The sequence below is a fragment of the Poecilia reticulata genome, chromosome 12, assembly GCF_904066995.2.
Source record: "Poecilia reticulata chromosome 12, P_reticulata-male-v2, whole genome shotgun sequence".
In the NCBI taxonomy this organism is placed as follows: domain Eukaryota; kingdom Metazoa; phylum Chordata; class Actinopteri; order Cyprinodontiformes; family Poeciliidae; genus Poecilia; species Poecilia reticulata.
In genome coordinates, this window is record NC_088841.1 from 10215960 (window position 1) to 10229775 (window position 13816).

General features: G+C 39.5%; 1 protein-coding gene across 2 annotated transcripts in view; it reads left to right on the plus strand.

The window, feature by feature from the left end:
* The window catches only part of kcnt1a (potassium sodium-activated channel subfamily T member 1a), a 38039-nt gene extending 24749 nt beyond the window's left edge, over positions 1-13290 (plus strand). For both annotated transcript variants that reach the window (XM_008423690.3, XM_008423691.3), the window contains 17 exons: positions 58-166; positions 1022-1130; positions 2094-2243; positions 2692-2921; positions 3050-3266; positions 4318-4423; positions 4562-4734; positions 6605-6676; positions 6793-6927; positions 7122-7233; positions 7319-7420; positions 7685-7768; positions 9777-9905; positions 9996-10290; positions 10386-10448; positions 10528-10612; positions 11459-13290. In XM_008423690.3, the coding sequence (XP_008421912.2) occupies positions 58-166; positions 1022-1130; positions 2094-2243; positions 2692-2921; positions 3050-3266; positions 4318-4423; positions 4562-4734; positions 6605-6676; positions 6793-6927; positions 7122-7233; positions 7319-7420; positions 7685-7768; positions 9777-9905; positions 9996-10290; positions 10386-10448; positions 10528-10612; positions 11459-11576 (2289 nt within the window). In that variant the 3' untranslated portion in view covers positions 11577-13290. The remainder of the gene's footprint in view (positions 1-57; positions 167-1021; positions 1131-2093; positions 2244-2691; positions 2922-3049; positions 3267-4317; positions 4424-4561; positions 4735-6604; positions 6677-6792; positions 6928-7121; positions 7234-7318; positions 7421-7684; positions 7769-9776; positions 9906-9995; positions 10291-10385; positions 10449-10527; positions 10613-11458) is intronic.
* Positions 13291-13816: the final 526 nt, after the last annotated feature.

Genomic DNA, 13816 nt, shown 5'->3' on the forward strand with positions numbered 1-13816 from the left:
GAACGTTATAGTTCCTAAAAACTGTCTTGTAAAATAATTTGCAATATTTTCTTTTAGGACCACCAGACCATCCTGAGAGCTTGGGCTGTGAAAGACTTTGCTCCAAACTGCCCTCTTTATGTCCAGATACTCAAACCTGAAAATAAGTTCCATGTTAAATTTGCAGGTGAGACTTTTTTTTTTTTTTACTTTCTGACCATCACTTGTGTATAAAAAGCTAAAAATTAGACTCTTAAAAGTACATATTAATGTGCAGTCCCTTGGAAAAGTTATCATGCCCCTTTTTTCAGCTTGTAAACTGAAACTAGAAGTAAAAAAAAATTACACTTTACAAATAAAAATCTCAAAAGATAGGCATGTATTTGAACTCAATCCCATTACTTTGATGATCCCAACTACAATCTGTTCAGCTAAGAACTCAGAGGTCACCTTAATAGTTTTGATAGTCCATGTTTGAATTCAACCCTCCTAATTTAACTTTGCGATGTGGTAATTTTATATTTACCATTAGAAAAACTGACCTTATTCAACAGACTAATCAGTCTGAGAATTGCGCGTCTAATAAAGGTTTATTACTTGCAAGGACGCCAAGTGAATTACGTCAAATCAGGAAACGGTATGACTCAAAGAGCTGCAGTTTCATTTGCATTAAATGTCATTGTTGAAGGCGGCTACTCCTCATTTCACATAGAAACAGCTGTCAACGCATCTGGAAGCAACAAGAGTTCAGGACTTCCTTTGACAATTCAACTCTCAAGAGTGCATAAGCAGAAAAACTTTCAGATCAGTCCTTATATGTAAAGAAATTTATATTTTTAAAAGTCAGAAATAATTGGTCATAATTGATGTGTCAGATTATGTCAGTCATTGTCTCACAAAAGTGAGCATTACTCTAATCATAATTAGTGTGTGGAAAAGTTAAAAGGACATGAATATTTTTGCATACCACTGTACATCTTTCATTCCACAGCCATGTTAGTTTATCGTTGTTACACACCTGCAACATGTCATCCAATTCTAGATCAAGTTGTGTGTGAGGAGGAATTCAAGTACGCCATGTTGGCTCTCAACTGTGTGTGTCCTGCCACTTCCACCTTGGTGACGCTCCTAGTTCACACCTCCCGCGGACGGTAGGTCATCTCCGATAAGCCATCTCCGATAAGCCGTTTTATTTCTCTTCCCCCGTATGACTGAAAAATTCAACTTCTTGGCATGTTCACCTCTGCTGATGTTTGATAAAAGCTCCAAGGAGCCAAGGAAAAGCCAGAGCTTAGAAGAAAAATCCTGGGTGCTTTACAACACAGCAGGACATGAAAAAAAATTCAGCACAAGAGAGAACAGCAGCACGCTATATTGCTGTTTCTTTTTCTTTTCTGTTCTTTGTTGGATATTTTTTTTATTTTTTTGCCAAGAGCTCTTTGTAAGGCAGTTTGAAAAGCTCTGCAGTGGCAAATGATTTTTCACAGCATGTAGACTTACAGCAGAAGTGTCGCTGGCTGATGCAGTGAGTCTCTACAGACATACGCATGTACAGCAGAAACAAGATACTCACCTCCACAGCAAAAACAGAAAGCCCTTAACCTAACTCCTAACCCTAAAGATAACATTTCCGAGTTAAAATTTGACATTGGTGGATAGTTTCAAGTTTGAAAACACTGTCCTTCCCAGATGTTTCAGTGCACACTCATGTGTGGCTGATGTCGATTTAAAAAGAAAATCACAGTCTGCTCAAATAATTGGCTGGTGGATCAATCTGAGTATTCTTAGTTCGGTATGTAATTCTGGTTTCTACAATAGGACGGATGAAGTCAGGGAAGGAAACTCAGTTTAAAAGCCACCTTAACTTTGACCCACCACTTTTAGCCTCGTTGTTATTATAGGTGGTTGAGTTAAAAAAAGGCAAATCATTAAAGGCAAATGAGCTGACTGACAAAGATAGATCAACCAAACTGCTTCAATAAAGACATGCTTTTTTGCTGTTGATCTTTTCTTTTTATCACAGGGGTTTAAACCATGTCTTCACTGTCAGTGTTTTAGATGGAGAAGATGTTTGGCTTATGGACCTAACCGTATTTTCTCTGAATCAATTGCAGAGAAGGACAGCAGTCTCCGGAGCAATGGCAGAGGATGTACGGATGTTGCTCCGGCAACGAGGTCTACCACATCCGACTGTGCGACAGCAAGTTCTTTGGAGAGTACAATGGCAAAAGTTTCACGTACGCCTCCTTTCATGCTCACAAAAAGTGAGTTGACGTGTAAGCTAAAATGTCCCCCTCAGGAGGCTGGCAAGTTGAGGTTTTTGCAGATTTTGTTTGGGTTAAGTGTTTCTTTATTTTACTCTCATGGAACATGACAGGGACAACTAATTAGACTGAGACTTAGTGGCTGAAAATGAGGAGCGGTTTTCTCTGATAGGAAATCTAAATCTGCCAGCAGGAAGATCAAGGAATATTGTAGGCATGAAAACTTGTCAGTATCTATGTAGTCAAGCTTTTATTCACCAGGGTGATGTGAACCAAGACTTCTTAGCAGATGCCCCGAGCATCACTTTCCTTCAGGCTGATTTTGCAACCAGTCTAGGTCGTCATCCTGCTTTCGCTCACTTGTTGCCATATATTTCCAATGCCTTGCAGGCGTTGTTGTAATAAATCCATTCTCTTCTTCACAAACGGTGGATTTGTGGTCTCCAAGGTACGGCGTGTGTCTCATCGGGATAAAAAGGGAGGAGAACAAGAGCATCCTGCTGAACCCTGGTCCACACCACATCATGGCTGCCACAGACACTTGCTACTACATCAACATCACCAAAGAGGAGAACTCCGCCTTCATCTTCAACCAGGAGGAGAGGAAGGGCCGTCCTGCTGGAGGAATCTACGACGGGCCCTCACAGCTTCCTGTGCACAGCATCATTGCAAGCATGGGTGAGAGAGACTTGCATGTTTTAGGGCGTTAAAGTAAAACATGTTTTACTTTAACATGTCCAAGTTAAAGTGGATAGGTGAAGGTAATCCATGCAGTGAGGTGTGAGGCAGAATGCTTGTGTTTGCAGGAACTGTCGCCATAGATCTTCAGAATACAAGTCCACCCAATATTTCAGGGGGCAAACTGGTCCCGCCCACCGTGAACGGGACAGGCAGCCGCCGACCCAGTATCGCACCGGTCCAAGAAATCGCCGACTCTGCCGCGATCCTGCCGTGTGACCTCCTGAGCGATCAGTCAGAAGACGACACTGTTTTTACAGATGAGAAGGGAAGCTCGTTCACTGAGTAAGGATTTTGTTTTTTCCCAATGACTCCCAAACCTTACATATAATGAACAACAACAGATTTACAAAAAAAGCTTTAATTTGATGTAGAAACGAAAATAGAAATTGTTAAAGAGCTCTTCTAGTTTAGTTTTTAATTTTCTTTTTCAAATACACTTTTTGTATCAAAAGGGCGAACTGGATGAATTTAAGGGTTCAGACCAAAAAATGTTTTGCTAGGACACACTGTGTACTTTAAGTTTTTGTTTCAAGTTGGAATTAGTACTTTTTCTGCTTTGCAATATTTTCCTTAGACTGAAATTATTATGAAACATTTAGATTTACATTATGAGACAGCAGCTTATAGCAGAAATTTAGACAGTTACAAGTTCTGAAAGATACTTTAGTTCATCTGATTTTTATCTGCAGCATGTCATTGTTGCAGGCAAGCAACTTCCTGTCGTTTGTCTGCAACAACAAAAACTTTTTTAGTTGCCCTTTTGTTACATTTTACTGGCAGCTTAAGTACTTTTCTGGTCAAAAATAGGTAACACTTTTTTAGAAGTGAAGTGATACAATTTTAAAACATCTTACAAATAAAAGTCTGTAAAGTGTGGCAGGATTTATTTATTTATTTATTTTTTCTGATTTTATTTTCAGCATGTTATTGCATCAGTTTTGCCATAGTTACAACCACAAGTCTTTTGTGGCGCGCCTCTGCCACCTTTGTACATCTAGACTTTACAACATAGCTCAGTCAGACTGGATTGAAAGTGCTTGAGCTGTAATTTTCAAGTCTTGACACAAATTATCGATTGGATCTAGAGTTTATCTGGGTTATTCTTATAGACTAACAGGTTTTGGTTCAAGATGTTTAATCGCTGCTTTGGCTGTAGGGTTTGTTGTTCTGTTAGCAGGTGAAACTCTGCCCTCCTCTGTCTCCTGGAGTCTATTACAGCTGTTCTTGTATTGTCCATATTGTACTTTATTACAATATGCTGTAATGAAGTACATTACAGCATATTTTTTATTTGACAAAGTGCATCATTCATTCCTTCTGGATCTGTTTTCAGGTATGTCAAAGGTTATCCTCCCAACTCGCCGTACATTGGGAGCTCGCCCACCTTATGCCATCTGTTGGCTGAAAAAGCACAATTTTGCTGCCTACGACTAGACCAGGTGGGCAGTCGCTTTTCCTTCAACTTAGTCACTCAATTACAGGCTGCCTCAATCATTCCCTCTCGTCTCCCTCTCTCTGTCCTTCACATCATAAAAAGCATACCTAAAATGCCGCTATGTGCTCCGCTCCTTTTGCAGGGCTGCATGCACAACAGCTTTGAGGACGCAAAGGCTTACGGCTTCAAGAACAAGCTCATCATTGTGTCAGCTGAGACGGCGGGGAACGGTCTCTATAACTTCATAGTGCCTCTGAGAGCTTATTACAGACCCAAGAAAGAGCTGAACCCCATTGTCTTGCTGCTGGATAACCCGTGAGTTCTTAACATGCGTGTACCGCGGCACATTGTTCCTCCGCTTTTTCGCTTCACTCAGACTTCCTCCGTGTCACGCTGGGAAAGATTATGACCGCTGAAAGACGCGCGTCAGCAAGCACTTAGGGCAAGGCTGTGGAGGTGGGACTCCATTGTTAATTCTGATGTTAGATTACTGGTGTTACTCTGTGTTTTTAGTGACAAAGAAAAGTAAAAAATCCCCCGTACCTCCAGACAGTAACCATGGAAACTTGCTCTGCCTTGAACTTGGGTGTTATATATTGCCACAAGGGGAGAAAATGATTTCTTTTGAGAGCTCTAACTTCCATCAAGAGCCCTGATGTGTCGCCTTTTCATCCCCCACATGCCGGCTGAAAGAACTCTCTTAGAAGTGCACACACATAACAATAAATGCTCCCCGCGTGCTGCTGGTTTCGGTGCCACCCTCCCCGTCCACCCGTCCAACCCCCCGTCTCTCCATCAGCGTTGCACACACAAATGCAAACACCCACGCATTTGGAATTCAATCACTTACAACAGCCTTGGGTCTTGTGTCAGCAGGATTGGGAACATGCAAAAAGTAATGCAATGTCAAAGGAGGTGGAGGGAGGCAGACACTAATAAAGTGTCTGAATCTCTGAGTGCGTTCGGCACCAGATGGACTCGTCCCTCTGCCTGAAGACACTCTGACCAATGAGATAACTACTCCACAGAGGCTCCCAAGAGTCTGTTGCAGGCTGTTGGAAATGATCGCTTCAGAAATAGACTCATTTCTGAAGCAGCTTTGAAAAGATAGATTCACTTGGTGCATATCATATTATGTCAATAATTCCTTGATTCGCGATAATAAAAAGTACAAGTTCCCTTGACAGTTTATTTCACTTACACCAAGATATTTTTCCCTTGTTATCAGTTTAAAAGTCTGGAAATCAAATCAACCCAGTACTTTTTTAAAATCAATATTAATGAGTTATTAACTCAAAACAAGCTCCTATATCTTGCTTTAAAGTTAATGGCAAGTTAGTCCACTGGAATTAGAAAAATCTAAGTTAATCTTGCCAAAGGATTTCTGAAAAATGTTGCTCATTACTTCGCCAATGTTTTGCCTGCATTTTTTAAGTATTAGCTACTGTTGGGTATTCGCCTGTAACTTTAAATTGCATTTATTTAATTCAGTACCTATTTTGGCTGCGGTCCAGTCATTGAACAAATCCAAACCCCTTAAGCCACGAATGTCAAACTCTTTTTCATTTTGGGTCACATCGAAATCGGGAATGTCCTCAAAGAGCCGGTTGCGCATGAATGCATTGATAAAGTCCATTAACAAATTGTTAAAATGTTAATAGATAGATTAGTGCTTTTTTAAATAATACCAAACCTCTTTTCAAATTAATGTCATTTGGCACTACAAAAATAAAAACTGATTTGATTCGATGGACAAAATGTAATTTAAGCACACAACTCTTTTTTTCAAAAGTTCTTTTGAAAATGCAATCATACACAAAGTCCATAACCAAAGAGCTTTGCAGTTCATGCACAAAATAGACAGTATATTGCCAATAACAAGCTGAGTTTTGCATTTTACTGCAGCAGATTTGGTAATATTTTCTTTCTAAAAGCTGAAAACAAAACAAATGACTGCTGGAGACACAAATTGCACAGATCAGCAGCAAGGACAAACAGAAGAAACAAAGGACAAATCCTTTTGTGAGAAATTGCTTTATTGTCTTCTCCGAGGCTTTTTCTGACTTATTAACATACTAAATGTTTCACTGATTGTTTACCAAACTCAAACCTTTCTCTTTTGTTTGAAAAATGTCAAGAGCAAACAAAACAGCGTTGAGTTTCATCAGGATTTTTCTTCCCGCAGTCCTGATAATCACTTCCTGGAGGCCATTTGTTGTTTCCCAATGGTGTACTACATGGGTGGGTCGATAGACAAGTAAGGCCATCGCATGATCTTTGGGTTTTTTATTAAAAATTTTTTAAATTATTTAAAGAACATACCTACTTTTTCATATGTTTTGTTGTCACGTGATCTTTTTGTGTGTGTTGCAGTCTGGACAGTCTGCTCCAGTGTGGTATCATCTATGCTGATAACTTAGTTGTGGTTGATAAAGAGAGTACGATGAGCGCAGAGGAAGACTACATGGCAGATGCCAAAACTATTGTCAATGTACAAACAATGTTCAGGTAAATTAAACATTTTAGTTGACTCTGTTAAATTAATAACTTTATGACAGTTAATTTCCTTTTGGGATCAATAAAGGATTTTTGAATTTGAATTCCTCTGCTTGGAAGATTGATCTTGTCCACTTAACTTGTTTTTTTTTGGGGGCGGGGGGGGGTTTTGCCCAATTTTCTCCACTTGTCAAAAAACAATGTAGGTTGTTTCCAAGTGTCAGTATTATCACTGAGCTCACACATCCATCCAACATGAGGTTCATGCAGTTTAGAGCGAAGGACTGCTATTCGCTGGCTCTGTCCAAGCTGGAGAAGGTCAGTCGAAACCCGGGGAACCAGAGTGGGGAACCGCATGGTGAATTATGGGTAAATGACTTTCTGACCATTTCGTGTTGCACAGAAAGAGAGAGACAAAGGCTCCAACTTGGCCTTCATGTTCCGCCTGCCCTTCGCTGCAGGCAGAGTGTTCAGCATCAGCATGTTGGACACCCTTCTCTATCAGGTTGGTAGGCATCCACAGCAAGCCCCGCAGCCTCAGGTGACTTTATTCAGCATCAGGTATGTGAGCGTGTCTCACATAAGCAGAGAAACAGTCGCTTCTCTTACACAGCGCTGGCTTCAGAAGGCAGAGCTGCCCTCTTGTGCTCAGTCACTAAAGCATCGCTCGTTCTCTTTCTTTCTTCTTTGTCCGTATGCTTTTTATTTTGTTAGATGTAATCAAGGTTGTAAAGTGATTTGAAGTGTTTTACATCTGCTACTTTTTCAGTCTTTCGTAAAGGACTACATGATTCTTATTGCTAGACTGCTCTTGGGACTGGACACCACCCCTGGATCAGGATTCCTCTGTGCTGTGAGTCACATGTACAATGAAGAAAGTAGAGCACAAAGTTGGGCATAATAGAAAAACGGAAGGAAAAATAATCCGTCTTTTTTTTTTTTTCTATTTTCTTAGAAATAAAAGTCTGGAAAGGGTGGCTTGTATTTGTAATTAGCAATCATTAGTTCATACCAGAGATGTGCCGATCAGGTTTTTTCCTGCAGATTCCGATTACCCATGAGGGCCGATCACCGATACCGATCACATAATTATAATTTTTTTTAATCATAAGCATGACCGGTTACATTATATGGAAAAAGGAACCATGAATTCACCTTAATTTAGACAAAAACTTGTTTTTAATAACTTTTTCCAAGAAAAAAACATAACAGACGTCATGCAAATTGTAGATACTGCTATCAGTAATACTATCTTTAACAGACTGAAAACATACGAAGGCTCTGAAGAGGCTAAATAATGCAAAGAGTCAAAATAAAACTTCTCAACATTGCCAAGAAATTCAAGTACAAAACGTAACATTCAAAGGCAAAAACAGAATCCATTAAACAATCCAGAGTTACTGAATGAAAACTTCCTGTTAGCATGGCGGCTAGCTGATTACTGCTAGTTCTGATTGGCTGTTTCTGACTGAGCGGAGTAATTATGCAGAGCAGGGAGGAGATCGATTATTTTTTTAGAGATTATTTGTCTCATGTTAGGACAGCGAAAGTTTTAATACGCATGTAAAATTTATTTTTTTAAGTTAGATGCTACAGCTTTAAGCAGAGGTTCGGTGTGAGAGTCACTACCAGGTGGAGCAGAAGCGGTGCTCCGTCTGTGAAATATTATAATATAATATTATAAATATTACTAAATATTACTGCTACAGTGCGTAGCAGCGGTTCAACAGCGAGAGCAGAACCAGCGTCTTGCAGCTCGAAGACTTAAATAATTTTGCGGGTTATTTGTTTAGCTTTCTGACCGTCATGCTAATCCAGGTGAGTGTTTGTAGCTGTGCGCTGCTTTACCTGCTATCTGATCCTCCATATGTCTTTTTTACTGCAGTGAGCCTCAATGTAGCCAAACTCCGTCAAGTATGGCATTGTTTTTATGTCGTATTAGCTTCGTCGTGTTGATGCATTTTGATGTGCTTCAATTTTCCGCCGGAACACGCAAACTTCCCCATTCACTCAGTGCGTTATAGTTCCTCATCGCTTAGGATTTGTTGCTGCACGTTTGCGCAGAGTGAAGGATAGAGGAGACCAGCTGCACAGGCAGGCTGCGAAATGAGATGCAGGTGATCGGTTTGTGTGATCGGCAACAAGAGACCATAATCGGCGAACACCGATCATACACTTTTTTATGGAAATCTGCTGATTATGATCGGTGGCCGATCAATCGGCACATCTCTAATTCATACTTGTGGAATGACCCTCTGCTGCCATTACACATACAGGAATTGTGTTGTATTTTTTTTCTTTCAGTTTTTCATGTCAGGAGAAGCTGCCAGATTTTCTTTGCAGAATAGTTCAAGCTGAGTCAAATTGGGTGGAACGTGTTTGTGAATCTCAATTTTGAAATATTACTACAGCTTCTGATTTGAGCACATGAACTTGATGCTGCTAAAAGGTGAAACGACTTACCGTTTTCTCCCTGGAAAGTTTTCTTTTACGGTTGCTCTGTGTGGTGCGTTCGTCTTTCCTGTGTTCCTCACAGGCTTGTGGCAAACTATAAATGGGACTTTTAGTTTTCTTTCCTCAATGGCTTTCTTCTTCTTGAACCTCTTCCATACATTCCTTCACATTTGGATAATATTTAATCCATCTGTTCCTTTTTCTTTTACTTCACACATATGCAACACTTTGTGTAGCATTATTATCTTATAATTTGTACATATAAAATTTTAACAAACAGAATTTTGTGATCGGGTCAAGGTCATCGAACTTTTAATAATAATAATTTTGAGGAAGTCTTTGTGGAAGAGAAAATGGTTCAATTGACCAAACCTCTTTTCAAACCGACGTTCTTTTCTCTTATTTAGATGAAGATAAAAGAGGAAGATCTATGGATCGGCACCTACGGGAGACTGTTCCAAAAACTTTGCTCCTCCAGTGCTGAAATTCCCATCGGTATCTATCGCACAGAGTCTCACGTTTTCACCACTTCAGAGGTGAGATTGTGAACATTAATGCATTAATGCCAACATATAATCACAGACTGGGATCAAAAGAAAAACACAAACACTTCCGTCATGATTAAGTCCCAGGTGTCCATGAGCGTTGACGACTGCGAAGACACAAAAGACAGAGGGGAAGAGCCTCGCGCCAACGAGCAGTCGGATCACCCCCTGCTGAGGAAGAAGAGCATGCAGTGGGCGCGGCGTCTCAGTAAGAAGAGCGTGAGGTGGCAGGGGGGAAGCCGGGACTCGAGTAAAGACCACGCCCAGCGCATAGCCCAGCAGCGTCTCAACCTCTACAGACGCTCCGAGAGGGAAGAGCTGTCCGAGCTGGTCCGGAACCGCATGAGGCATTTGGGCCTCCCCACCTCAGGCTACGGTAACTATGGACACCCCCTCTCTCTGACAACATTGCTGTAAATGTAACAAGTTACTTGATTTGAATCATGTCTGCTCCCTATCCCTAAAATGAAGATGATCTGACGAATCTGACAGCCAGTGATGTCATGAACAGAGTCAACTTGGGATACCTACAAGGTAAAACATTTTAAAGTTATTTTAGGTACAGTTAAGAGCGTTGGCCAGGTTTTAGACCAACTGTGTTCGTTTGTTTCAGATGAACAGAATGAAAACCAGAACACTTTGTCCTACGTCCTCATTAACCCTTCACATGATACCAGGCTGGAGATCAACGACATTGTGTAAGTAAAACGACTTCATGATCCACGTGACCATTTTCTGTTTAGCTTACCATCTCCTCATGAACTTTTTTAAAATTTTATTTATGTAAAAATGTGAAACTCATGTCTTTTTTTTCCACTTCTCAATCACGCACCACATTGTGTTGATTTATCACACAAAATAAATAAAAAATCCACTGATTTGTGGTTGCAACATGGCAGAATGTAAAAAAGGTTCAACTCGTATTATTATTTTTGCAAGGACTGGTATGAATACACAGCAGGGTAGTGAATATACAGTAAAAATGTGTTCCTTTGGCTCCTCCTAGTGTCTTGTGTTCATCCATTCATCCATTTTCTGTACACCCTTGTCCCTTAGTGGGGTCGGGAGGGTTAGTGTCTTGTGTAAAATGTGTAAAAATAAAACCACATGTAGGAACCAAAGAAGCAAGAAACCTGCCAGTAGTAATTATTACAGCAACAAAGAATAAAGCTTGTGCATATTGTGCACCATTTAACCTATGCATGTCATTGAATTAATGTTTTATAGATTGACAGATTAGGCTTTGTTCCTTTATATGGTGTAATTATGAATGCAAGCGAGTTCACAGAAATAAGTTGTAACAATAAATCCACTCTCAGCTATCAACTTTTTTGTGCCTTGTAAGCATTATTGTAATATTTAACATCATTGTCAGAACAGCATATTTAATTATACCAGAAAACATTGTTTTAACACCAAATCAAGTAAATAATTTGTGGATTTCAACAGAGATTTTCAGCTCTCTGTGCTTTTTCAGTAGCGATTATGAGATTAAAGCACCTGAGGGAAATGTTTTTAGCACTGACATCTTTGTTCCCTCACAGATACTTGATTCGTTCTGACCCTCTGGCTCATGTTCCTGAGGTGCCTCCTGTCCACAGCAGTAGCCTGAAAGAAAGACACAAGTCCAGCATAGACACCAAAGAGGACACCCCGCTCTGACGCAGCGCTGGCCTTTAACTGGACCAGCGCTGCCAACTGACAGAGCTAAATCCCTGTCAGTTGGGATTTAGCTCCCTGAGTGCTGAAGCCCACAAATGTATAATGTGAGTGCCTACTGCCTGTCTGATCACATTGGATATCATGTTTGCCATTTTCATCATCTTGCTGCAAATGCTGTACATATGAATACTGCATCGCTCTCTTTTCAGCTCTTTGAATATGCAGGGATTTCACGGAGGCTTTTCCTATTTGCTGTTGTGTTTGGTTAGAATTAAAATGAACTTCTTGGATTTGTATCTTCACTTTAACCTAACACTTCTAAGTTAATTCAACTTAAATCTGGTTTTTATATATTTGGTAATGAAGTTAGAGGCTTTATTCCACTTTTTAAGTCTCTTTTCCGTTGTTGGAAACAAGGAGTACAACAGACGGATGATTAACTTTTCAGGTTTCACACATCTGAACGTTTACAACTCTGCTAAAATCATGCAGCTACAATCAAAAAGCCCCAAGTGACTTAAGCTAAATGTGTGCATTAAAGCTTTCAGACTCATATTTTATAGATAAATCCTCGAGGTATTCATTAGTGCCACTAAGATCTAAGTCAGTGGTTCATGTGCAAAATTACTCAATTCAGCTCTATAAACTGGTTGTTAATATTCAGCATCCTACCATACAGGTTTGTTTGAATTTTTTTGGCTATGCTTAGGTCTGGACTGGTTGTTGGTGTCAAAGTATGCCAAAGGTTTAGAAAGTTACAGTTCCTATAGTGCCAGAAAAACTAGAGATTTGTATGGAGACTCCAGATGTATGGAGTCTGTGGTGCGGAAAAGTTATTTTAAGTTAAGATTTAATTTATTTAAAAAAGCTATCCAAGTCAAATGTGAAAAATATCAAAAGAAAAGTGATATCAAACTTTTTTTACAGCTTGCAATGAGTTCTTTCCGTCGCTGCTGAGGGATTTCATCCCACTCTTCTTTGCAGAATTGTTTTAATTCTGCCACAACAGTCAGAAACTAATAATTTTATCCTTCCAGATTTGATGGTAGACAACAGAGCACATGGTTTATCAATTGTGGCAAGACGCTGAGGTCGTCCGTCTGTCTCTGCAATGCAATGCTTGTCAGCTAGCTGAATGAAGCTTCCAACTTTTCCTCCCCGCCTTTCAAGAGAGAAAAATCCACCTAGAAGTCCTACATAAATGGCATGTTAAGCAGCTGGTTACCTGAGCAGCTAGGCTGACTGATTAGCCACCTAATTTCAAATTGTTGAGCAAAACTGGGGAGAAAAAGGTAAAAAGTAGTAAAAAGGTGTACTATTCAGCACCATTAGCACTTAAAAACTTTCATTAACCTAACCTATCACTTTCCTGATGCCTTTGTACATATATAAAATTTATATATATGACTTACAACATTAATTTATCTATAACAACGTGCATGTTATATTGTTTTAGTCATATCAGTGACACAGATTAGCATACAGTGAGAATCTCATACCGGTCCATGCCTATTTGTACCACATCAGGAATCAGAGAACGTCATGTTGCTCTATGAAGGCATTGCTTATTAATTTTTGACTGTTGAGCACTGTGTGTACCTCTTCTGACTTTTTGTGTTTAGGTCTGACTTTGTACCAATTTCAGTGTTTACTATATTTGTACTTGATCGCAGTTTTATGTGCACATTAAAGTGCTCTAAAATACATAAAATCACTTTGAGTTGTGTGTTCCTTTCTTTCAATGTAATTTTTGGACCCAATCAAGACATGAACACTATTATAAATGATTTGTGAACGGCGTTTGGTGACGTTAATATAAAAAGTAAAATTTCCTATAAATACAATTATGTTATTACACAGACATGTCTGCATGCAAGCATCGTTTTTAAAGGTAACATCTGCCTTAATTCTTGAATTCTTTACATTTCAGGTTCACATATACTTATTTACTTTTGAGATTTGCATAGATAAACTGTGAACTACAGTTAGGTTTAGTGATTAGTCATTTTGCCCTTCAGGGATTCTCTTTATTTAATGGAAATTGCTTAAACATCACTTCAACTTTTATCTAAAATGGACACTTGAGGAAACGAGTTCTAAAATTCTGGTTTTATGAAAGAGCAGCAAGAAGAAAGAAATTGTTGGATAAAAACTACATGATGCTTTGTTTGCGGTTTCATACAAGCAGGAGCAAAACATGTGGCAGAAGGTGCTTTGGTCAAATTAATAAGTTCTCAGCA